Genomic DNA, 25,440 nt, shown 5'->3' on the forward strand with positions numbered 1-25,440 from the left:
CGGTACATTTCCCTCCCCTCGGCCCCCTGCGCCTTCCCTCAGGTGGCCTCTTGAGATTCCTGCCTCATTCGTAGCCTACCTCAGAGGGGGATTACGTAATCCAGAACGGGTAGCCGGCAAAGACGACTGAGTAGGAATCAATGAGTCAATAGTAGAGAGCAGGGCGGATGGAGGGAATTTCAGGGCAGTTGCCTCAAGCGACCTCCTTCAGTGTGTGTGTGTAGCGTTTAGTCCATCAGTGGTGGGTCAGCAGGGCTTCCAAGACTCAGAGGCTCAATCAGTCGGCAAGTGCACAGGAACAGAGAGCTTGAATCGGATCTTCAAAAACTCCCGAGGCTGAACCCTGTAAAACCTATAATCACTTTATAGGTGGGTAAGGAATCTTTTTAATTGAGGTAGAATTCATTGCAAGGTGACTTTTGAAAACATGGACTGTATTACAAAGGGAAAAATCTTTTCCAGTAATTGAATTGTATTGAACCAATAATTATGTTTGTGCAAAACCTTCATTTTCCCAGAAACAATGTCTTTTTAAAATATTTCCAGGGACACACATGTGTCTTACTATCAGTTCTATGCACCACCTCATTCTCAAATCTCCATCCGGTCGTCATTTAGAACATTGTTTTGCTCCGTTACCCAACAGCGACAGTGGCTGATTTTAAACAGGGTTGTTCTCCAGGACTGACTCTCGGTGGCCCCCTTCACAGAAGAGTCCCCATTATCCCACGTTACCCTGAGCACACGTGCCTTCTGCGACAATGAATGTAAAAATGTACTAGTCTACTAGAGGAAATAAACGGTATTTAAATTCCTTTATATAAAGTACCAATAATAAAATAAAAAATTCCCGCATTTGTTTGCAACTCAGTAAGGCACTTACGTGAATGCTCTGGCGGTAATATTTCTCAATAATATACACCTTTTTGCTCCTTCAGGAATGGATTCCAAGTCACTAAATTTTACTTTTTAGTAAATAGTATTATAGTAATATTACGACGCAGCTTAATGCTGTTGAAAATAAATTCACTTTTAAATCACTAGAAATAGCATGATTCTGTTCTAGGCCAATGTAACTGCCACTTTGTTATTCCTTAAATCCAATACTCTGTCCTTATATCTGGCAGATAGTCCGTATTTGAACATTTTGTTAAGTGCCTCCTTGGCTATGGGAATGTTATTTATATCTTACTGGAAAGATATGTGTATCAGTGCAGAAAAGCAATTTCTGCAGAACATTCCATGTGGCTCTGGTGCCAGCTAGTGGCACTTAATATATACGGTTCACGAAGATAACTGCCTTTTTCAATAACGACGTGATCTTATTGAGATCAAAAGGGCCTGAAAACAAATTTTTGAAAAAATATTTGCCTGCCACGCTGGTGAGAACCAGCAGAATGTGCGTGAGAACAGACTATGAAGTCATCCGTCGCCAGGTAATGTCCCGCCCCAACTCCGGTCCCATCCTGCGCTTCCACCTGCGCTGTGGAGATTCCCGTCTGTCCTCTTTGCCATAGTAGGAGGTTGGTTCCCGAGGTTTGGATTGTGGCTTGGTTTCTGTATCTCTATTTTTCACAAAATCTGACAGTTTCATGCAGACATAAATATTCTTGAATACATAAAAATATCAAAAAAGGGTTGTCATATTTCATTCAGCACAGTGTTTGATTTCTGAAAGCAGTTATTTCGTGGGTTATGAAAACTAGCTCGTGTCCTTAGTTATTCAGAAATAAATATAGTGGACAACCATGGGCAGGTAAGCTTTTTAATCTTCAGGAATCCCCTATGTGAGTTATAGATCAGGGGTCTGTTTAACCATTAGCTGTCCCAAAGAGCTCCTAAAAGTATAAGAAAGCTGGTGGGCCACCGAGATAGGCCCAGCTTATTATTTAAACGACTTAGCCATTAGCAGCACATTTTTGAACTGGCAGGTTTTATTTGCTTGGAATGGGAGCAGAGTTATGGAGCATTATCTCAGGTTTCAGTCACTAATAATGTTTACCTTTAGAATCAATGCTTTCTTATTAATTTGCTCGTTAAGGATGTTAATAAGTGGTTGAAATGGAATTTTAGATCTCTGCTAATGGCTCGTGTATTAAGTGGCCATAACCTTGAACTTTGAGGTTGAAGATTCTAAATTTCTCTGGGGAAATTAGGTACGTGTATAGAAGGGTGGGAAAGAACTTCTTGCCATTTCATGCGTTCAGTGGTTGACATAATTTCTGCGGCCATTTGTCAATGAGCTCACCTGGTTTGAAGTAAGATTGATGTAGAATTACAGCTTACTCTGGAAGGAGCTTTCGAGTTCAATTAGTTCATAGTCCTCAGATGTATAAAGAAAACTCACTTTCTGTATTTTGTATCATTAGTTTGTATTCCCCAGATGCCTGTGGGTTTCAAGGTGTGTGCTCTGCACAATGGAGTCATGTAAATCATCTGTCAGAGAACTGAGTCGCTCTTGGATAAAGGATCACACTCTCAGATTTCTTCCCACCTTCCCCACTGCTCTGCAAGGTTGTTTTGGGATAGGAGTTTGGGGTGTAAAGGTTTTGTTTTTCCGGGATCTCATGCAGGAGGGGCTAAGGGCTAAGCATCCACCGGGCTGCTTCTGGCTCCTTGCTGATTTCTGCTTTGGACAGGTTGGTGCAGCCTGTCCCCAGGACTGCTGCCCCAGTGTGGGGGCAGGGGGGTTGTCCCCTCCTGTGGCACTTAACTGCCTGTGTGTGTGTGTTCAGACATCTCTCCCAGCACAAAATCCTTGCACACCGCGGCCTTTGTCCCAGTCTCGGCTCGCATCCACCCACTACTCCTATCAGAAACTCTGTGTCCCCGATGACAGAGGCACGTGGCAAACTCTGCATCCCTCGCCTGCTGCACGTGAGCCCTGGGAGGAACGATCTCAAGCTCATCTTTCTTGCCCACACCTGCCCGACCGAAACGACTTGTGTTGGACATGAGGGCATGTGGGCCGTCCTCCAGGTGAATGGGACCAGCTGTCCCACGGCCCCATTCACAGCCTCCCTCTTACTTGTGGGCATTTCTATCACTCCCTCCACTCACCTCGGGGTTTCGTCCTCAGAGGAGAACAATGGGACACCTGTTGCTCTACATCTGACTTTTATTTCTCCTTTTCCCCAGGTCATGAAAGGGCATGCCTTCCCTTTTCTGTGTTTTATGTCCTCATTATTCCCACCCCTTGGCATAGAGAAGAAAAGCTCCATGACCTACCTTGCCATGCTTGGCTGTGGATATATCGACATGAGCTTCAAGAATGTCAATACCTCCCCTTGCTAGTGGACTCAGACTTAGGGGAAAGGCTGCAAGGGAATGGAAATTGAATAGGAAATGAAAACACGTTGCTTTAATATTTTCAAACCATTATCTCTGTTCCATCGTGATCAATGGTTGTGAATCCTGGCTGGTTATTAAAATCGCTGGAGGTCCTGTACAAAATTCTGATGCTAGACCCCCACAGAAAAATTAAATCAGAGCATGGGATATCGATCAATCTGATGCTGGGAGGGTTTAAGTAAATCGCTCAGTGTCAACCAGCAAATATGTCCCACTCCGGGGGGTGCTCTTCCTTCCTCCCCCACTGCCAAGCACACTGTTGTGCTGAACCAGTTACTGATATTTCTATTCCTAACTAGGTATGCAAACCAAATTTACAATGCATTTCTTGTTTTAGCTCAGTGTGTGTGTGAGATATATTTCACATGTAATTTATGTAGAAAAGAAATCGAGAACAATTTCTCGTGCACCTCTTCATCCCTTACAGTAGCGTGGTGCGGTTGTCACAATGGGTGTCCTGCCAGGAAATCTGTACAGTTTGCAGCCGATGTCAACACACGCATGCAAAGCCCGTGCATTACTCTGTCCTCTTTCTCGGGGTGGGTTCATTGAGAATGGCACCTGAAGGTCACACAAGGAGCAAAACAGGGCAACATATTTCATTGCCAGCCACTGCAGGTAGAAGTGGCTGTGGCCACGTGGGGAGACCTGCCAGTGACTGTCGTCACAGCCTTTCCTCAGGTTCCGGAGGGCCAGACACGGACGGGCGCACTGATCAAAAACTTCACAGTCACAGATTGCCCTGTCTCTCCTTTCTTTCCACTTCCAGCCTGGGTGTGTAAATACTACTGAAGTGGACATCAAGAAGTCATCCCGAATGAGAAACCCACACAAGACACGGAAGGTAAAATCACCGATTGCTGTGCTGATGGTGGTAATGAGCTTAGAGGACGTCAGTTGTGAAAGTCTCCACCCCCACCTCACCAGGGTACCTGTGCGAGTCTCCGCTGCTCCTGCTTGCTGCTTGGCTGGAAGAAAACCTTGGCATCCCCACCTGGGTTTCTGCCAGTCCCTCTCCCCTGAGGAAATAGCCCCATCCCAAAGCACGCAAGTGTCTGTGCCAGGACTGGGGACAAGGATGCTGGGGACCCTTCTCTCCCTCAGCGGGAAGAGTCCTCAGCAAGGAAAGGCATCTTTGTCAGGTCCAGGGGACTGTCTGAGAAAAAGTGGGACTGATGGGATAGGGGCATTTTTAGAAAGAAGTCTGGGGGAGAAAGGGACATTATAAAGATTCCTTACTACAGATACGGTATGAGGACCCCCGTCTAACATCAGAATTTTGTGACAACCTAAGGCAATGACTGTGTAGTGTCTGTATGTGACAGAATATATACCAAACATAAAAAAGTCTCTCCATTGGTTAACATTTTAAATAATCTTTTAAAAACACATAGCAGTAATACCTACATTTTTTTTTTAAGTTATACACACACAGAGAAGGCATTTTTACTCATTCTGTTAAAAAAAAAAGTTTGATACACATACGCATTTCTGGCCCGGAATACTCCCTCTGAAGACGGTGTCCGAAGACAGCGCCCCTACATTAAAGCACTCCACAAAGTTAAGGATCTTCTTTTCTGTGGCTTTTTCCTTATGTAGCCATCGCATTTTCCAGGGCCTGTGTCCCTGAAGTAGGCACACAACATTTTTTTTGGTAGTCTTATTTTTTGTTGTGCTTTTTTTCCAACCCTAGAAACACATGCATCACACAGATACAAGGGCCCTGATGTGGTCCAAGTAACTTTTCTTTCTTATAAAGCAGTGGGCTTTGATGTGAGGATATAGACGCCACAGGAGAATTGCCCCCAAAACCATTTGGATGCAGCATTCAAAAGCTTTTGTCCCTGGGGCTCCCTGAGGGGTGGAGGCAGAGCTGGACCCAGGCAGGTTTGTGGGTGCCCTCCCCCTGTTGACGGGCCCCACCCGGGTCCTTCCATCCTCTGCTCACTGTCCATTTTGAGAGCACCAGGGACTCACTTTATGGAACAAGATTTCAAAATGCCATCAGCTCTCCAAAAGTGCATGAAGCCAGCTCTCGCTCCTGCAAATTTTGAAGGGCTGGCCTTTATCATATCTTACGTTGTGTCAGGTTCCCCAACAGACGCCAACTGAGATATGCGCTAGTTTGGAAGAGAAAGGGGATGGATTAATGAAATAGAACTTAAAGATAATTAGGTCATCATTTATACTGCTTTTGAGCACAATAATCAATATCAATACTTTACCAAGGCGTCACACAGCATCATTCCTGTTAATTTTATTTTTCAATTACAGTTTGCATTCAATATTATTTTGCTTTAGTTTCAGGTGTACAGCATAGCGGTTAGACAATCATATACTTTACAAAACGCCCCCCGATATTTCCAGGACCCACCTGACACCGTACATATTATTACAATATTATTGGCTCTATTCCCTACGCAGTCCTTTACATCCCTGTGTCTTTGAACGTTTGAAAAGCAATAGCTGATGGTGTTGCTCTGTACATAGCATCAGCCCTCATTTAATGATGGGAAAACATGAGGCCTCCAGGGTAAAATGTACAAACGTGGCATCGTTGAGCGGCCTTTGCCTTGGTCGAAGCTGACTTCCTGTGGCTCCATAACGCCAGAACTATAGGGCCTGGCTGCGGAGCTGCATGGCACGGGGATTACCGGAGCAAGACCCATGCTCCCAGGGTGCCACAGCCGTCGCATGCACGCCCTTGTTTTTACAGCTGGAGAAGACCATGTCCTCACATGTTGACCCATATACCTTCTCCCAGTCACAAGTGTTGAATTTGCTAGAATCTTCACAATGTTGTTTTACTCTAAGCCACAAGCTGGGTGGTCGTTTTTGTCCTTTTTATTGATTTTATGGAGGTGACACTGGTTAGAATTCTCACCACTTCTACTTCAGCTCACGTTTGGCTTGGAACTGGAACTATCCATCCGACCCGCAGATTAAAATAAGTCTCTGCTTTAAGTCCATCTGGTGGTAGCTTTCATTTTGTGGGTGGGACTCACACGGCTTTTATATGTCCTCATCCTTCCCCCTCATCAAAGACGAAGTGCTCTCAGGCCACCCCCAAATTTTGTCATCACTCTCCATGTTCTCTCCCTGTAGTCAGTTATTCTGTCGAAGTTAATAATTTAACCACTTTTGTTTTCCGATCTGTGCGGCTGTTTTACATTCATACAATATGTATGGCAGCAGTGCCATTCGAATTTTGATAAGAAGCTTAATCAAATGTGTTATCAAAGTTACCTTGCTGAATATATAACACCAAATTACCTTTTAGAAAGTCTGTGACTACACATATTTTGTCCTAACGTATTTCTTTTTTAATTCAATATAGTCTGTCTATGGTTTACAAAATGACATTAGAAGTCACAGCCCGACCCACACACCCACGCCAGAAACTAAACCTCCGACAGAAGACGAGTTACAACAGCAGGTGGGTCAGCCTGTAAAATGACCTGGTACTGATTCCCGGACTAGCAGCTCTGAAAACCAGACGGGGGATGTTAACAGGCATTTTAAAAGGTTACTTGTATGGTTGACTGTTTCAAATAGATGTTCAGTTAAAAAGTAACAACATTGGCTAATTTTAAGATATATAGTCAAAATTCTTTAATATTTAACTCCCCAAGTCCTTTTTTCTCGACCCAGCTTTTTACAGTCACGTACACTGATTTACAGGTGCCTCCATTATCAGCAGTTATTTGCACTCCACGGCTCTGTCGTACAGAAAGGGAAGGCAAGAGGTTGACTGCATTGCCGTGCATTTCCCATATCCAGTCGTGTCACGTGATCTTTACAAAATTTGAGTGCTTGTTCTTGTTTCTACAGTTCTGATCTCTATACACGCCTCTTGAAGTTTTCCCATACCAACACCGGTGTACGGTTGCAGTCATGGTATATATCGCTCCGTGTTTTACCAACCGACCAATAGTTTGGCCTCCCAGTAATATCGCAAAGCACACACCAGTGTTTCATGTCAAATAATAATTAATCTCCTGGTTGGTTCCGTCATGGGGCTTTTTTTCCTTTTTGAATCTTTTTTTCCTACAATTTATTACAATATGATTTATCATTTATATAATACATTTTCTAGTATATTTGTAATCATCATCATGAAGGGAAAGTAATTCAGAGAATTTTAAATTAAAGTTTTCCATGTGTGATTATGTCCATGTGAGTGTTTGTCTGAACTGTTGATAAAATTATTCTCAAAACACATGTGATTGATGCTTTGTTGGGATAGGATTAGGAAGTAGGGTACTTATTGAAATTATAATAACAAATAAATGCATTTATATTCTAAATTCAATAGTTAGGGAGCACACATGCTTCTGATGTGGCTGTTCACCACGAATAAACGTTTAAAATGTCTATAACACTTTTAAAAGAAAGTTGCGTCTTGTTAAAGCAGACGGAATGTTCAGATTCATTGCTGCTCTCACGCGATATTGGTTATATTTACATTCCAACAGAATTTTAATTTTTTAACTCTTTCAGAGCTCTGTCATTTGATTTTTTTTTAACAGACTTTGGAATTTTACTGATTTGGAACATGTTCTTGTTTGGAATTGCCACATTTATCAGAAATTAGAGGTAGAAATTACGAGAGTGTTACCACTTCTATAACTAGTTCTTAACTCTCTTTTCAGATAAACTATTGGCAAATACAGTTAGACAGACACCGGTTAAAAATGTCCAAAGTTGCTGATAGGTAAGTATCTTGAGATGTCCATATACATTTAAAATTTTTACGTGACAATGAAATCTGATCAAAATGGTTAAAAAACTACTGGAAAGGGAGCTGAGATAAATAATTGGAACTGTGGAATACATGTTATTTTGTTTTCCCTTTTTTAACATAGAAAACTTTCAGGGAACTGTTTTGTTGCAGTTTAAAGTACAGAATGATCATTATTGTCTTCAATCTCTAGAGGCCTAATCCCTGGGCAGCCAGAATCAGACCCAGAAGATAATCCCGAGGTGCTGAATTTTTCACTCCTGCTGGGAGCAGTGACACTTCCCACCTACGAAGCTACCTTTGGCCTTTCTGAAAATCGATATTAACATTCACACTGAGTCATTACATGACTTCAGAATTTGAATTCAACTCAGATTTTCACTATTTTCCATTTCTTCATTTAAACCTGTTCTTATTGGCATTTCTGTTCTTCACTTTGGGGCATTATCAAATCCTACACCTTCAACATTTTTCCTCTCCTCTGTTTTTTAAAATTTTTATATACAGATTAAAAACAATTTGGTCAGTGATTTCCCTTTTACCTAATTTCTATTTGTAAGACTTTACCCAAAAATTCCCTTTTAACCTGTTTTCCAAGTTGGCTAAAATCAGTTCAACTGTGGGTGAACTGGTCGACCCGGGATTGGCCCTGACCCTTAGCAATGCCCTTCACGCACTGACCTCTCCCCTTTTGCTTCATTGTAACGGAGGGATATTGACCACGTGGCTTAGGCTTGGGCAGAGATGGAATCCTTAGCCACGTTTGCCTTCCAGGAAGCACAAGAAGTTGATGCATGCAAGCTCTTGAAATGTGAAAACGTTTCCTTCTGTACACCAGCGAGGGTTCCCTGGCAGGCAGTTTTATGTTGCCCCTTACTTCGGGCCGCACACAACCTCAGCCAGACAACTAAGGAAGACAAACGTGTTTCTTCTCTCTAGTCTGCTAAGTTACACGGAACAGTATTTAGAATATGACCCGTTTTTTGCGCCACCTGACCCTTCTAATCCGTGGCTGTCTGATGACACTACTTTCTGGGAACTTGAAGGAAGGTAAGTGACATTTTCTCTTCCCTCGAAATATTTCACTCATTTCAGGGTTTGGGTTAAATAGGAAGAACCCTATAGCTGAGTAATTGTAAAGGTAACTTTCCTCTGTGCCCATATTAGCCCATGACATGAAGCTCTGATCATAAAGGTAATGATTTTTCAACCTTCGATATTGGGATTTGTATTTATATGTGCATTTCCGGAAGACCGGCACAAAAGAGAGGAATAAAGGTTTCAAGATAGACTAGTCAGAGTGGGGGTCTCCGGTTCTTTAAATTTAGCTCATCATTCTAGCTTCCTTAAAAATCCACATGGTCACAAAGGCCCATGTAGTCAAGTAACAGGAATGCTAAATCCGCACTTATGAAGCCCATTGTAAGTAGGCCTTTATACATTCAATTTTAAAACAAAATGACCTTGCCATAAGTACTATAAGAGAAACTGACAGGACACTGACTTCATAAGAAAACCAAAGCACAGTTTAGGACTCCCTGGTTTCTTTCGTGAGCTAGAGAAAAATCATATTATTGATCTTGACAGAATGATAAAAAGATCATTGCCTATCACTCTATAGAGGGGGTATTTAGTGTTCTGCTGCCCTGCTCTAGATTGGATTTATGCACCTTCCCTTTCTTTTATACTCATCCTGTTAGTCTGAGAAATACAGAACTCTTCATCCGCAGGTTCTAGATTTTAGAGATGAGGAAGCTGGGACCCCAAAGTGTTATTACTCCACCAAGGTCAGATCACACATTTAGTTGACAGTGGAGTCCTAAACTAGGACTTAGGTCTTTTCATTCCCAACGCATTTTCTCCCAGGACAACGTACCACCATGAGACTGCATTGAGTGTGAGCTAACAAATTGGGCTGTAGGGTCAAAATGTCTGCAGTTTACTCCCTTATTGCCTGACCAATGCTGGCAAGTCATAACCCTGTTTGTGCTGCAGTTTCCTCATCTACCAAATGGGAGTTATAATAGTACCTATCTCATAAAGTTGTTGGAAAAACTAAAGGAATTCACCTGGCACGCTTAGCACTTGATGCTCAATAAACCTTAGACTTTATTATTAATTCCTCACTTACACCCCAATACAATTTCATGCAGAGTCATCGACCTGAGATTTTTTTGTTTCCTGGAAGTGGAGATAAAGATGGGAGGACAAGACATACACAAGTCTGAGAGGAAATGTAGTAGCAGGAAATAGGGCCGGTAATGAAAGGAATGTGTCTGGTTCCGTTTTATCTCCTCTAGCAAAGAACCAAGCCAGCAGAGGGTGAAGCGGTGGGGGTTTGGCATGGACGAAGCCCTGAAAGACCCAGTGGGGAGAGAGCAGTTTCTTAAATTTCTAGAGTCGGAATTCAGCTCGGAAAACTTAAGGTAAGACATGTCTGTTTTAGATCTTACAGTACGAGGCAGAGATAGGTGACCCTGTCTTCGCACCCGCAGTCTCCTATCCTCTGAAATGGGAGGAGGTACTGAGTTCATATAGCTAATCCCTTAGACTAGCGCCTGCACCTGCGTATCAAAGTGGGCGTGTTCTCTCCTCAACTTTGTGATCCTCCATCCTTACGACCAAGTCCATTTAAGGCGTCAGTGCATCTGCAGCAGCTTTCCAGAATGTCCCTCTGCAGCCCAGCTCTCGCCCCAGCAGAAGGGCTTGTCTGCTCTGTGTTCCCAGGCTGGCCAGTTCGCGCTGCTCCTCGAGACTCTCTCATGGGCTTCCTGGTACTGTGGCCACATGCATTGTTATTTTTTTCTCTATTTGTTCTTTGAGGACAGATTCGTTTAACTTACATGTCAAGGTGTGCTGCAGTGAACTTGAACGAGCGTGAATGATAACACTTATTGTCCCTCAGATTGCATATGGTATTCCTGTTAGATTGCAGTATTAACATCTTTATTTTCGGAGGAAAATAGCCTCGAGGTGTCCCTTCTCAAAGCAATAGTGGTAGTCTCCCGTGGACTGAATTGGATTATCTGCCGTTACATACAGCTACAGGAAAATGATGTCTGGGAACCGAAAAGTCACTAGAGGGAGTAGTACTTGATATTCTAATTCTAGCTCAACTTGAGCTTCTGTCTGACCTCTGTTTAATGCCCCAGTTAAAACTTAACAGGTATGAAGGTACTGCTGATCGTGTTGTGCCTCTCTTAGGGCCGTAACTCATGGTAGCCTTCGTCCATGCGGTCACCTTGTCCATTTCGTGGTCACACCTACAATCAGAGCCATAACTGTGCCTGTTGAGGATACCGTGGACCTAGTAGTTACTCTTTCAGGCATATTTTACATGAACAAATTAGTCATCTTTTCCACATTACTTCTAGGTCAAATCAAAAGCTCTGAGGGCGGCGTTATAGGCAGTGGAGCTCTTTAGAACATACAGCGGCCTTTGAAGGCATGGAATCCATGAATACAGTGTGACCCCTCAGTATTGGACTTTCCTATTTACGCTTATCAACCAAAACGTGTCCTGGCGTCCTTTCCTCCCAGCTCATAGAATCTGTAAAAAAGCATAGGAAATACATTTACATATTTAGAAGTCAGCACTGATGTATTTATTTTTTCAGGGCTTCTTCAGTGATATAAAGCCTCTGCCAATGAAAGCCTTTCAAACCACTGCATGGGAAAGCTTTCTGCTTCTGTCATTCCATAACTCTCTCAATTCAATCACCTAAAATTAGTTACTTGCCCTGATTTCTCCAGCTAGCACCTTTTTTGATCTGGGCCCAGACTACCCTTCACTCCAGCAAAGCTTTGCTGTAATCCCCTTGCCAGGTAGAGCAGAAAATCCTCTTCCTACAGACCCTCATCACCCAAACGGACAAAAGACCCAAAGCATACAGTAGAATACATGACTTTATCTCCCCGTTGGGTGCGGTGTGTCGCCCACCCTTGACACCCTCCCAACTCCTCTTCCTCTCTAATAAACGATTCTCTAGCACCACTACTTTGCTGTAATAAAATGAAAGCTGCACAGAATCAGGGCTCTGGCAGATCCACTTTTAACAGCAAACTCATAAAAGACATTGTTTTTGATATTTCCTTCCCCCAAAATTGTATACCTTTGAATGCAACTGATAACAATATAATCAGTCAAGGCCTGGTATAGGAAGCCCTCAAGAAAGTGAGTTCATTATTATGCATCGTTGTACGTTGTAAGGTCATTTGGTTTTTATAAGGCTTTTCAGATTATGAGACAGCAGAGTAAACTTTTGCTGCCCCGCCCTGCGTAGGTTCTGGCTGGCGGCGGAGGACTTGAAGAAAAGGCCTATCCGAGAAGTCCCCTCCCGAGTTCAGGAGATATGGCGGGAGTTTCTGGCTCCAGGAGCCCCCAGCGCCATTAACTTGGACTCTAAGAGCTATGACAAAACCACACAGAATGTCAAGGAGCCTGGACGGTACACGTTCGAAGACGCTCAGGTTGGTACAGGGGCGGGTGGGCCTCCATTGATGTCACAGATGCGCTCCTGAGAAGTTGACCGTTGAGATACTTTCAGTTCATTTGTTGTAATTAGCAGTGGTGCCTAATATAGCCCAGCTTAGGTTGTAGTCTGTAAAATAACTCTTCATCGATCTAGAAGAGAACAGAGATGCTTTAGAGCGGCCTGTTTGTAAAAGCCTGGTAATGTCTTGGAAATGTGTATGGTATTACATAAACAGTTTCTGAAGGGGAATATTGGAAATCTTTGAAAACTTATACTTCCTCTTCTGTTTTATTTGTCACCCAATATGTGAGCAAGCGTTTGTCCCAAGTCGCCCAACTTCAGGAACAGGTATTGACGTCTTTAAGGTGCCATCGATGTGAAGATTCTAGGATTCTTCTTTGGCCCTGTCTGGTGTGGCTCAGTAGATTGAGTGCTGGCCTGAGAACCAAAGGGTCGCCAGTTCAATTCCCAGGCAGGGCATATGCCTGGGTTGCGGGCCAGGTCCCCTAATAGGGGGTGTGCGAGAGGCAACCACACATTGATATTCCTCTCCCTCTCTTTCTCCCTTTCCCTCTCTAAAAATACATAAGTAAAATCTGAAAAAAGAAAATACATTTCTCCTTGGCTTTGGTTTAAGGAATGAGCCATTCTGTATAAAACTAACTCAGGTTGAAGCAGCTAACCCAACACCCATTCTCCCTCTCTGTGCTATGGTCTTGTAAGTGGAAATAATGTAAGTCTACAGAGACACATGACCAAGAGCAGGACAAGAATTCTGGCCTTGCATCCTTCTCTGTTCACTTATTTTTATTTCAGTTCAAGATAAAATTTCAAACATTTTTCTAGAACCAACAATGTGTACAATGTTTGAGATGACTTTCCTGAAGTCTTAAAAAGAACATTTATTTATCTGTGTCATTTAAAGATATTTTACTTAATGGGTCTTCACCATGAAAAGGCATCATTTTCTACAGAAAGCATTACCAGCAGACGCTAGACTTCTCCTTGAATTAAGCAGATATTTAACTCCAGTTTTTCTGTGGGTTTTTAAACCCCGTCTTCAAAAATGTAATAGGAATTCCTTGTCCTTGTTCGAGAACAGGCACAATGTAATATGGTTAAGAAAGCAGGTTCCAGAACCAAATTGCCTGGGTTCTAGTCTGGGCCTCGGTGCTTTACTTCCCCGTGCCTGTTTCTTCACACCGAAAGTGGATTTGATAATGGCCAACCTCGTGGAGGTTGTGTGAGGATTACATTAACTAGCATCGGCAAGCATTTAGGAGTGTATATTCAAGCACAGCCCCATGCTCTGCTAAACATTCATTTCTTTCATTCCCACAACTTTGTGCTGTACCTTAGAAAAGTCAGGCTGAGAGAGATGCATAAACTCGTCTACATTTGCCCTCTGTAACTGATAGATCTTGAGCAAGGATAGTATTTGAATCCTAAAATGCTTGACTCCGAAACGACATTGTTTCACTCTTACCATAACACACTGATACAGTTTTAAATGCACCCTACTCTTGGAGATGAATTGGATTAATCTACTCTTGGAGACTAGGGAAACCGCGTCATTTCCAAAACCATATATTTTCTCCAAGTAACGAGAGATTGACATATCCGGGTACTCTCAAAGGCTTCAGAACTCTAGATCCAACTGCCGTTTCCCTGGACTAGAAAGACCAGGGGCATCTTCACTCCCTCGAGCTGCAATAGGCCACAGCACAGTCTCCCGCAACGGGGCCAGTAACCCTGAATTGGGTCAATTCAGTGTTACATTTTTTTACTTGTCTACCATTACTCGGCATTAAAGCAGAATATTACAAACTGATTAGAATTAAGTTATTAAGTATTTATTGAACTTGTCACCAAGCGAGTGAAAAGAGCATACAAATAGGGAGACAGAGGCATCAAATATTACACTATTTATTCTTTCCCTTGTTCTCTGGCCCAACGTGGATGTGGGTGACCATTTTCCATTTTATTTGCACCAGAGAGAGGATTCATCTGAGCAGCCCCACCCTCCAAATCAATGATGCCAAACGTATCTAGGCTGACCTCACATCATTCCGTCTGGGCCTGGAGTCCTTTTAAGAGAGAAATTGATTTGCTGGTGTATTCTGTAATAATCTATAAATCAACAACTTGATTTGGACTTACTTTATGACCTTCCATTAACTAAATCCATTTTTTTTAAAGGACTGATATGATTAACATTCTTTGTAGCTCCTCCACCAGTTTTAAAATTTGACTCATGAATAAAATAACGAATTTGAGAATCTGCCTGTTCTCTAAACATAAGGGATTCTCCTCAGCATCATTATTATTATTTCTAGCTGCCCCCAGATTTGCTTTTGAACCAAGTGTTGTATTCTTATCACCATGTTTGATTTTTCCTGGGTAATAATAAAGCAACACCTTAACCATTATTTCTCTTTAGGAGCACATTTACAAATTGATGAAAAGCGATTCATACCCACGTTTTATAAGATCCAGTGCCTATCAGGAGCTCCTACAGGCAAAGAAAAAGGTATTGGTTCTTTGCGACCTTTTCAGCTCTGGTCCTCAGTTGTAATTATTTGGAGTAGTTACCTCCACTGGGCCCAAGGTATTGGACAAGTGGTAAGTGAACGTACCCCAAAACCCTCCCCCTAGACCTTTGCATTTTTAAGAGCCATTTAAGTTATTTTTGTTTCTGTTTGGTTATTTTCTTTTTTGTTTGTTTGTTTCTGTAGACGTTCTTGCTTTACAATGTTTTTTAGAAGCGGTTTCTATGTTTCATGTTAGTCTTCTGTATGCCTATGTCAAGGAAATCAAAAATTACAATAAAGGAAAAGGACAAATGGCATTAGGTAAAAAACTTGAAGAGGGTCTTTTTGTTCAGGAAAGTAGAATATATGTTTTCAGCCACGTACCCCATGACTAAAAATGTCATTTTTCTGATGATAGCTGTCAAATACAGTAATGTTTGCTTCTAAGTATATTTCACATGGTATTTAGCCTGAATCACTTCGCTTCCCCACAATGAATTTTACACACTGAATTCGGTAGCCACACATATTTGGAAGAGTTGCAATAGGCCTCAGTATTCAATTAATGTCTATAATCAAAGCCTCATTGTCGCTAGCCTCCTGTATCACCCCTATGACAGGGTGTGGAAAAGCTGGATAAAAGCATGAAAATCACTCATCATTTCTTTTTTTTAAATCTGTACTCCAATGTGTATTGCATTATCACAATACCCAAGGTGCAGACACTTGAGTGTGCATTGACAGACGAATAGCTCAGGAAAATTTATACACACACACTGATACACAGGAATCTTATTCACCCTAGAAATAGAAGAAAATTCTGCCGTTTGCAACAACGTGGATGAACTTCGAGGGCCCTATGCTAAGTGAAGCAAGCCAGACAGACAAAGGGGAACACTGCATGGAGTCACTTATGTGTAGAATCTAAAAAAACCAAAGTTGAACACAGAAACAGAGTAGAAAAGGGGTTGCCAGGGACATGGGGTGGGGAATAGGGAGAGGCTGAATAGAGGCACAGACTTTCAGGAATAAGGTACGAATAGGTCTGAGGACCTAACGTATAATATGACGACTATGGTTGATAATATACTATATTGCGTAATTGAATTCTGCTAAGAGAGTAGAACTTGTGTTGTTATAAAAACAGGTAAATATTTGAGGTGATGGAAATGTCAGCTTTACTAAGTTATAATGGACAAATAAAATTATTTAAAGTGTACAACATAATGATTTCACATATGCACACAATGTGAAAGGATTCCCACCGTCATTATTTTTTAATATTAAAAAGAGTTCATAGCTTCTTGAGATTCTGAAATGAAATTGTAATTTTGTGTAATTCATGATCGTCACTTAGGCCGATGGGATTTTTCAAAGTCCAGTGCCTTTACAACTGGAAATAGATACTGTGTATTCAAGTTCTCCGGGATGGCAGCCACTAGCCACATGGGGTTCAAATTAAAATTTAAATCGATTAAGATTGCATAGAATTCCAGCCAAATGTTAAGTACTCAGTGATAATAGCTAGAGGCTGCTGAAATATTGGACAGCATAGAATGAAATTTCCATTCTTTCAGAAATTTCCGCTGGATTGCAAAGCTTTATAAAAAGAACGCTGTCGTCAACAGCGACCTGGTCCTGCTAGAAAACTGTTAGGAATGCCACGAGATTTTCAAATATTTAGCCTTTGCAAATGTCAGCATAAAAACCTCACAGAGCTGCTTCATGTTAATGTAGTTTAATTTTGCATGAAAAAACACCATTGTGTTTGCAGAAGAAGAATTTTGGTGTTTAAAATAAAGTCATTAGTGAAAAGAGGCCTTTGGCAGCTCTCCGACCTCCTCGGGCCCTGTGATTTAGGGCGTGATTTGCTGTTGCATCATTTCATCTTCCTGTCTTTTTCTGCTCTGTTTTCCTTGCTTTCTTTTTTTTTTTTTTTGCCTGTGTTTATGTCCCCTGTGTCCCCTTGCCCCTCCCCACCCCTCACATGTAAGTCGGAACGCTCAGTGGATCGCAGAACATCTTTTGAGAAATTTGCACAGAATGTGGTAAGTCTTCTTTTTGGAGGAATTACAAATCCTTAAGTCCAGTTAAGAAATTTTCCCAATTTCTAACCCCATTGCCCACCTTGAGTCCTTTGATGTAACAGCCAACGTATTGCCTTTATTCAAATTCAGAACTTTTCTATTAACCCGACTGTCCCAGCCCTTTCTAGAGTAGATAAAGATGTCATACATGAAAAACTACATGTATCAAGCTAAGGTTTGGAAAGAAGTTTGTATCAGTATATATGAAATGAAGAAATAATTACTTTTTATATTTTTATTTTTACTCACCATAGCCCTTTCTTTATTAAAGATGGTGCATGCTTTTCTTTCCCTCGGCTCCTCCTAAAGCTTAAAAGATTGAGAACAATCAGTGTGCTTTCTACTTCTTCAGGGACAAAATGACGTAGTTAGCAATTTAAAGCCAAAGATTTGGTATGAATGGTGGTCGGTGATGCGATTTGCCAAAAACCCACCACCATGCGCCTCTTATTCTTTATGTTCCAGGAAATTGTTGAAAATCATTGCCTAAATCACTTAGGAAAGTAGTAGTTTTTATACCACTGTTTTCTGAGTATCTTGCCATGTGTTTCGGTGATATATTTGTTTGTGGGATTCTTTCTTATTTTATTTTCTTTGTATTGTACCAGTGCCTTTGGAACTTTCTGACATCGTGTAAGCGCAAACTAAAGCCTTCAACACATTTATTTTTATAGGGCAGAAACATCCCTATTTTCCCATGCCATAAAAACTGTACACCAACAATGAGGGCCAGCACTAACCTGTTATGAAAAGAGGTAGAACAATCTTGGTTTATACTCCAGTTTGTCTGCATTGTCCGTTGAGTTGTGTGGTTAGCTCCATGCCGCTGCTGTGTGTACGTGTGTGTGTGTGTGTTGTGGCTTTTGCTCTGATGGCTAGTTAAGTGGAGTCGTGTGTATTGACATGTAAGCCCATTGGATTCAACAAAGATGTGGTTTTTGTCTTTAGTTTCCTTCAAGAATTTTTGTGGTGGGGAGTGCACATCAGTCCTATTCATGAATTGTCCGTTGTGGCCATTAACAGAGTATTTGAGCGACGAAAAAGCAGTATATACTTTGAACATTCAATGTGATCGCATTGCAAATTAAAGGGCTGGGAAATGAAGGGCTCTGGGAATTAATTGTGGAATAAACTTCACAAAATTTGGGCTGGCTCTCTTGGAGTCTCTGACCTGTAATGTAAAATTTTCCTAAAGATACCTCGTAAGTCACCATGGGAAAAGAATGTAAAAGAAACACTTCAAGATTTGGGTGGAGAAAGTGCTTGGTGTATTGTTTCCGAATTGTTTCGAACTCATCTTTTTCTAATGTCATGCTGACGGAATGTTGTTCTTGAGACTACAATGGATGTTTCTGTGATATAATTAAAAATAATAACGCAACTTAAGGAAGTTCCGTTATGGACCCTCCATAACGGAAACAAAGGGGATGGAAAGGGGAAGCAAAATGGTTGCCTTTCCTCCAACGCCACCCCGGACTCTAACCAACTTCCCCAGCTCTCAAAATAGCACCACGTTTGTTTATTTGTTTTGATTTTTTAAGATTCCACATATAAGTAAAATCATATGGTATTTGTGCATCTCTGTCTAAACTTTCTGTAGCATAATACCTCCTAGGTTCAACCATGTTGTCATAAGTGACAAGATTTCATTATTTTTATTGCTGAATAATATTTTGTTATATATGATATTGTATATTATATATGTATATTCCCACCTCTTCTTTATCCATTCATCTACCGATGGAGACCTAGACGGCTGACATATCTTGGCTAGTGCAGATATTGCTGCAGTGAGCGTAGGGGTAGAAATACGTTTTCAAATTAGTGTTTTCATTTTTGGTGAGTGGGGGATGGGTAGAAAAGAAGAAGGGGAATAAGAGGCACAAACCTATAGCTATGAAATAAGTAAGTTGCTGGGATATAAGGAACAGCACAGGGAACATAGCCAATAATATCATAATGACCTTGTATGGTGACAGATGGTGACTCGATCATTATGATGATTGTATTGTAAGGTATGTAAATGCAGAATGACTATGTCGTACACCTGAAACATTGTAGCAACTATACCTTTTAAAAAAAAGCACCACATTGTCACACACTGCAAAGTTTAAGAAAAGATGAGTAAGAAATAAGAGGAAGAGAGGATTAATCATCTACATCTTTGATCAAAATGTATATATCAGGTGCCAACTGTATTTCCAACATGTGCTTTGTCTTGGGAACATGTAGAAGGTGCAGACCTTCATTGCTAGGGTACCTGATGATATAAACAAAATGCTATGATGTACAAGAGGATGATAAAGTATTCCTCCGTGGCCCATTTTTAATTAGTGTCTATTTGCAGAAGTTTGTTTACATGCTCCAGCTTAGAAATGGCATCACAAGAGTTTCACACTCGAGTCAAAATGCTTTGCTGGACAGATCTTCACAATACCATTGGAACTTCTGTTGGTTACTGAGACTAATAAACTCTTGGTCACTTTAGGAAATAATTATTCGTGAAGAGCTAACAGTTGCATAGCATTCTACAGTGTTCCAAGGATACTCGTTCCTTTTTGTTTGTTTTGGTGTTTCATTCTTGTGTAGATACATAGCAGTCCTGGGAGGTGGTTGGGCCAGGGCCACTGCCCTCCTACCCAAGAGCAATCTGAGGAATAATGAGATAAGGTCGCGTCATCACAATTTTTGAATGTTAGAACTGGGACTGGATGCAAATTTTTCTCATTTTAAATCCATTTCTCTGTAGATGACTCATTTTCTTTTCATTATGCCCAACACTGGAGGGATAAGAATAACACATTTTTGTTACACCTTCACCTTGGCTTGTTATCTCAAGAACTCTCTTTTCTTGTGATTTACTGTTTTTAAAACTTTCCTTACCATCAGAGAAGTCTCTTAAGGTCTTTCAAGGATGGCTGTGTCCTCTCATGCCTTCAAATGTTATTATTTAGTTGACTTCATTCTCTCTTGACAAAGTTCATATGCTTTATTGATTAAAATAGTTGTTTTCTTCCTCCACCGCCTTCATCACATCTGACATCAATTTTCTAACCATTAATTATAATAGCATCTGTCTGCCCACATAAACCTTAAGGGAGAACAGATAGGAAATAAGCAGAAAAACAGGCTGGAGGGTTTATCAATCATGCCTTCAATCAAAATCCATAAATCAAGTACCAACTGTCTTACCTCCTTTTCTTAGTTGGCATGAAGTAGAAATTAACTCAGCCTGGCTCTGGGCTAAAACAGTAGAAATGAGAATTAGAGAATGTTTGTGTTGAACTCACAGGAACTCACCTAATTGAAAAACTGTACCCTATCTCAGCAAAGACAGTTCTCTACAGAGCCTTCCAAAGAATCCGCAGGCCACCTCTGCTCTGGCCTTCTTATGCTAGCTGGCGCATTGGGCCTGTACGGTAAGCTCCGGAGACTGCATCAAGTTACCCGGAGAAGCTATGGAACCTCTGTGAAAGAATTTCAGCAAAAGGACTGGGCTGGCTCTGAAATCAGTGGATCTTTTGGGGACAAATCTGTACTTAACGCTGTAACTCATCAGTATACATACTGTTTAGAACACGTGTAAATATAAATCCTGTAACTTGTTTGGAGCGTTAAAAGTAAACAGGAAACAATGCTTAGCTCTTTTAGAATTTTCTTTTTTGGTTAAATCTTCAATTCTTCAAGCTCGTTACAGAGTTGCTGACTAATACAGTTTATGCAGATTTCATAGAAGCAGCAAAATGTGGGAAAAAGAGCCCAGGCCTGTAAGCTCAAAGGGTTAGTATTTAGGATTGAAACCTAGTCCCATGCCCCATGTGAATTTGTAAAAAATCAGTTATCTGCTGAACCTCAGTTCCTCCACCTGCAATCTCTCTACCCAGAAATAGCTCCAAGTAGCACTTTGCACAAATGTGTATAAATATTAAACAAATGGGGTTTTATGTTAATTATGCTTTTGAAATAATGCTTTATTTCCTTAAATTACATTGTAACTATTTTCCATGTCATGTCATATTCTTCTACGTCACTCTGGCATTGATTACATAAAATTCCTGTGAATGGATACACCCAGAATATATTTTTTCAATCCTCTGTCGATGGATATTTATTTATTTATTTATTTATTGCCATTATAGATCTAAATATTGACTTTTTATTACATTTATTAACACTTGAATTGCTTAATTCCATGGAATGCAAAATTATAGAAGACCTCTGTGTTTTTCTCTCTCTTATCTTTACTTTTTCTCTAATTCAACAGAGGGGAAAAATAACTGCTTGTAGAAGGCAGGAATCAGACTTTGTGTTTCTCATTTCCAAAATCGCTTTATTAATCAATGTTACAGATTCATCACGGGCTTCCCTTACCAATTGGTCTTCACTCCGTGGAGAACGGCGGTCACTGTCACCATGTCCTCGCACAGTCTTACCCAGCCTGTCTTTGCTTTCATGTCCCTTGATATCATTTTCTCTCACGATGAAGAAACAGCGTATTCCGAAAGGTCATTTTCTAGAGCGTATTTATACTAGTGAAGCTGCAGTATAGTGAGACCTCCATGGAGTTAGTGAGATCCTTGATTTACATAAACGTCACTCGTCAGGAAGCAAATCATTGGCTTCACATGAACATCCATCATGACATACAAGTAGATCAGGAATGGTGAAAGGGAAGGGTTTGCTTTTGGGTCTGTGCAATTTAGGGAGGACTTCGAGCGTGTTCTTTCCTGGGTGAGTGCTGTAGATTTCATTACTTGAGATAACAGGCATATTCATATAGATAAACTATATAATCTGTAGCCTTGTCATTGGGTTTCCCTACCATAGATATTGCAGCAAACACGTAAAGTGAGTCTGGACAAGGATGAACTGCTCTCCCCTCTTTCTTCTCTTATGGACCTGAAACTCATCTCATTTATCATTTTGTTGTTGACATATATGGGCACCCATCTTGTTTTATTGAAACTGAAGCCGCTTGTGGTGATAACTTTGCCTGAGAAAGCAATTTTACCATCCCTGCAGCGTGCTGTGAATTGGTGGTTATGAAATGTATCAGACGACGTGGCCTATTTAGTTTGGACAATACATCTTCATGTCCCCCTTGCACCACTGTTAGTTCTTAAATTGCCATTTGTGTTCTGTAAGCTGCAGATTGCATAGTGGTTTTTGGTCAGAGAGCATCCAATACAACCCAGGGGTTCCTGAGGAATGTTTGGAGGTTGCTGAAGAGACATCTCCCAGTGGGAAACTTCCCCTGCGCTGCTACTATGCCAGAGGAAGAAGTTTCAATAGCATTTCCCGAAGTAGTGTTCCAATCAACCCGAGGCCTTGGGTTATGCCAGTGGCTGGGCGGCCCCAGCTACCTGTGTAGCTGGAATCCATCCTGGGGGCTCTGTGTAATAAATTTATAACCGAAGAGTTCCCTGTATCCAAGCACCACCAGATTCTTTGGTCCAACATAATAAAAACAGTCGTTGAGCACCTGCTCTGGGTCAGACACTTTGCTCTCTAACTGAGAATACATAGATCATGAGATACAGCCTCTGCTTTTAGGAAGCTTATAGTTTATAAGAGGATAGACATGAACAGAAATAACTAATTCGGGGATGCCACTAGCATGCACACTGATGTTAGTTCATTCTTCTCATGAAAATTAACTGCTTAATGAACAGAACTAGCGCCCTAGTAGCTTACTCATGTAAATCATAAAGGTGTTTCTTAAAGCAGCAGAGTAAGCAGGAAAAAGAGTTAAGACCTAAGTATGAGACCTGCCTCCTAAAGAGCTGGAGCAACCAGCCCTGAAGGAGAGAGAGAATAAAGGTAGAGCCAGAGCCCTGGCCACTGTAGCCCAGTTGCTTGGAGCATTGCCCCATGAACCAAAAGGTCACAGGTTCGATTCCTGGTCAGGGCACATGCCTGGGTTTCAGGTTCAGTCCCCAGTAGGGGCCCAGGCAGGAGGCAACTGATTGATGTTTCTCTTTCACACTGATGTTTCTCTCTCTCTCCCCCCTCCCCCTCCTTCTCTCTCTCTCCCTCCCCTCAACCCTCCCTGAAATCAATAGACATCTTCTGCTGTCACTTGCTGAAAGCTAAGCACACTCACTAGTGAAATTAGCAAAAGGGCACTTGTGAGTTTCCATACAACATGTAGAGAACGTTTGATTTTTAAATTTTTAATCATTTCTTAAACATATTGCTCTTTTTCCAAAATGCCATGTGTGATGGTTTGATGATTTCTCTCCCAACACCACCTCATCCCTTCATTAAACTCGGAGCCGCATCAGGTGGTAAATCAGTGCCATTGCTTTGACTAATTCATTACTAAAATACTGCATTTCTTTAAAAAATCTTCTGATTTCCTCTTAGTATTTTAAGCTCTGAGAGGTACAAATTCCATTCAATCAGTGGACCGTCGATTTTATCTTAGAACATACACAATAAGAGATGAAACGGAAATTGACAGCCTGCTTTCTGATCAGAATTTTTGTCTGTCTTACCTCTCTAGAGTACTTGTAATTAACAGTTTTAGCTGTCAAGATTTCCCCCCCAAATGAATATGCATTCTAGGTATTAACACAATATGTGGAATCACAATGTATGGGCTATTTCTGGGGTTGGGGTTGGAGGAAATCAGGTAGAAAGCACAGGGAGATGCCTCAAGTTTGAAGCAAGGAGCTAAGAGGTTTTTATCTTTAGGTGTATAATTGGTGCCTTTATCTCCATTACTCTATAGGATAAGGGACAGAATCAATCTTGAGTTTCCTCCAATCACACCATCAAAAATGCATTTAACTAAATCACACCCTATGCATATCTAAGTATTTATAAAGGCATCATGAATTCCAACAATTGAACAAGAATTCATTCCCACTGCTATCCTTCAGAGCAGCCTGCTAGTGGTGTTGTAACATGTTTATTACCAGTTGCTAACCCGGGTGTTGTATTATTGCTAAGCCGCGATGGAACGTTTATGGACTTGTTTTATGAGTTGCTAATCTGTGCTGTGAACCCATCAGTCTGTTTGCAGTGGGGAGGCAGTGGGTGGGGGCGGAAAGAGGGAGGATCATTTTGTTTGACGTGTTGGTGGGAGTGACGTTGGTCATGAAGTTTGAACTAAGATGTACCCAAAGGGTTCCGTGTTCACCCTTGCACAAAAGTCAGCTGTAATAAATAGATGTTGTTTATAAGTAGGTTTTTCAGTCGTCATACAGTTTTTTACGCTCGTTTATATTTTTCCTCAGGGGAAATCGCTCACATCAAAGAGATTAACGAGTCTTGTTCAGTCTTACTGAAAGGACCATCCTGTAGCACGGAAGCAGGCTGAGTCGTGGCGTGTACTTTGTAGCTCTGTGTTGTCACCTGGAACAGAGGACCTTAGAACAAGATGTTGCATGAGCAAAGGACCTGAATTGTTCTTCCTCTGTGTGCCATAAGGCATTGCCATCTGCAAGGGACTCTACCATGTCAATGCCTCCATTTCAAAATGTGGTCTGCTTACTTCTTCCTTGTACTAAGCTGGATCTGTGTCTTTTCCTTTTTATCAAGTTCAAGTGAAGTAAACCTTTTACTTCCCACCCCCTTCTCTCTCTTTCTCTTAAAGCTTCTGCTAAATACACAGCTCACTGAAAATTCAGTCAATGACAAACTGGAAGAATTGTGAAAGGAAAAAAAAAAGCATTTATCAATAAGTATAAATATGGCTTCACATTTGCCAATCAATCAATTAGCACAGGAAGTTTCACTTCACCAATGTATTCACCGTTATAAACAAGCTCATATCTTCGTCCGTTGTCTGTACATTCTCAGTTAATGTTTCTTGCATTTATTTTTATACCGTATTTAAATAAGAAACACCTTTTACTCCAAATGGATTAAAGTTGATTCCTTCTCTGTAAATTTGTGTATGTTTATATTGTTGTTTTACCTTTCATTAAAAGATGCCGAATCTCGTTGCTTTTGTAACTTTTGACCTTTGTCAGAACTGAAACAGAAAAGGCTCAGGGAGCATCAACAAATGTAGAGTTGCAACAAATTTGAACTATTGCCCTGGGGCGGGGAGGGTGCAGGGTGGGAGGTGGGGGCAGGTGGGGTGGGGGAAAATGGTGGTGGGAAAATGGAGACAACTGTATTCGAACAACAATAACAGTTAAATTAAATTTAAAAAAACACACACAACCATCACCCTGGAGGTTCAGTTCAGGGTTTCAATACAAACTTGGCTGGTGCAGCAACCAGGAACAGATCGAAAGTGTCCA

At 41.3% G+C, this 25,440-nt stretch overlaps 1 protein-coding gene across 4 annotated transcripts in view; it reads left to right on the plus strand.

The window, feature by feature from the left end:
• RGS7 (regulator of G protein signaling 7) overlaps positions 1-25,134 on the plus strand; it is a 304,883-nt gene extending 279,749 nt beyond the window's left edge. For 2 of the 4 annotated variants that reach the window (XM_053912996.2, XM_045184543.3), the window contains 10 exons: positions 4,121-4,195; positions 6,689-6,787; positions 8,004-8,065; positions 9,032-9,142; positions 10,393-10,518; positions 12,376-12,562; positions 15,008-15,097; positions 17,093-17,146; positions 17,860-17,940; positions 24,427-25,134. In XM_053912996.2, coding sequence (XP_053768971.1) covers positions 4,121-4,195; positions 6,689-6,787; positions 8,004-8,065; positions 9,032-9,142; positions 10,393-10,518; positions 12,376-12,562; positions 15,008-15,097; positions 17,093-17,146; positions 17,860-17,934 — 879 coding nt within the window. In that variant the 3' untranslated portion in view covers positions 17,935-17,940; positions 24,427-25,134. The remainder of the gene's footprint in view (positions 1-4,120; positions 4,196-6,688; positions 6,788-8,003; positions 8,066-9,031; positions 9,143-10,392; positions 10,519-12,375; positions 12,563-15,007; positions 15,098-17,092; positions 17,147-17,859; positions 17,941-24,426) is intronic. The other 2 variants (XM_053912997.2, XM_053912998.1) reach the window with 2 other exon arrangements.
• The last annotated feature ends 306 nt before the right edge of the window (positions 25,135-25,440 follow it).

This window comes from Desmodus rotundus, chromosome 10 (assembly GCF_022682495.2).
Source record: "Desmodus rotundus isolate HL8 chromosome 10, HLdesRot8A.1, whole genome shotgun sequence".
Taxonomy (NCBI): domain Eukaryota; kingdom Metazoa; phylum Chordata; class Mammalia; order Chiroptera; family Phyllostomidae; genus Desmodus; species Desmodus rotundus.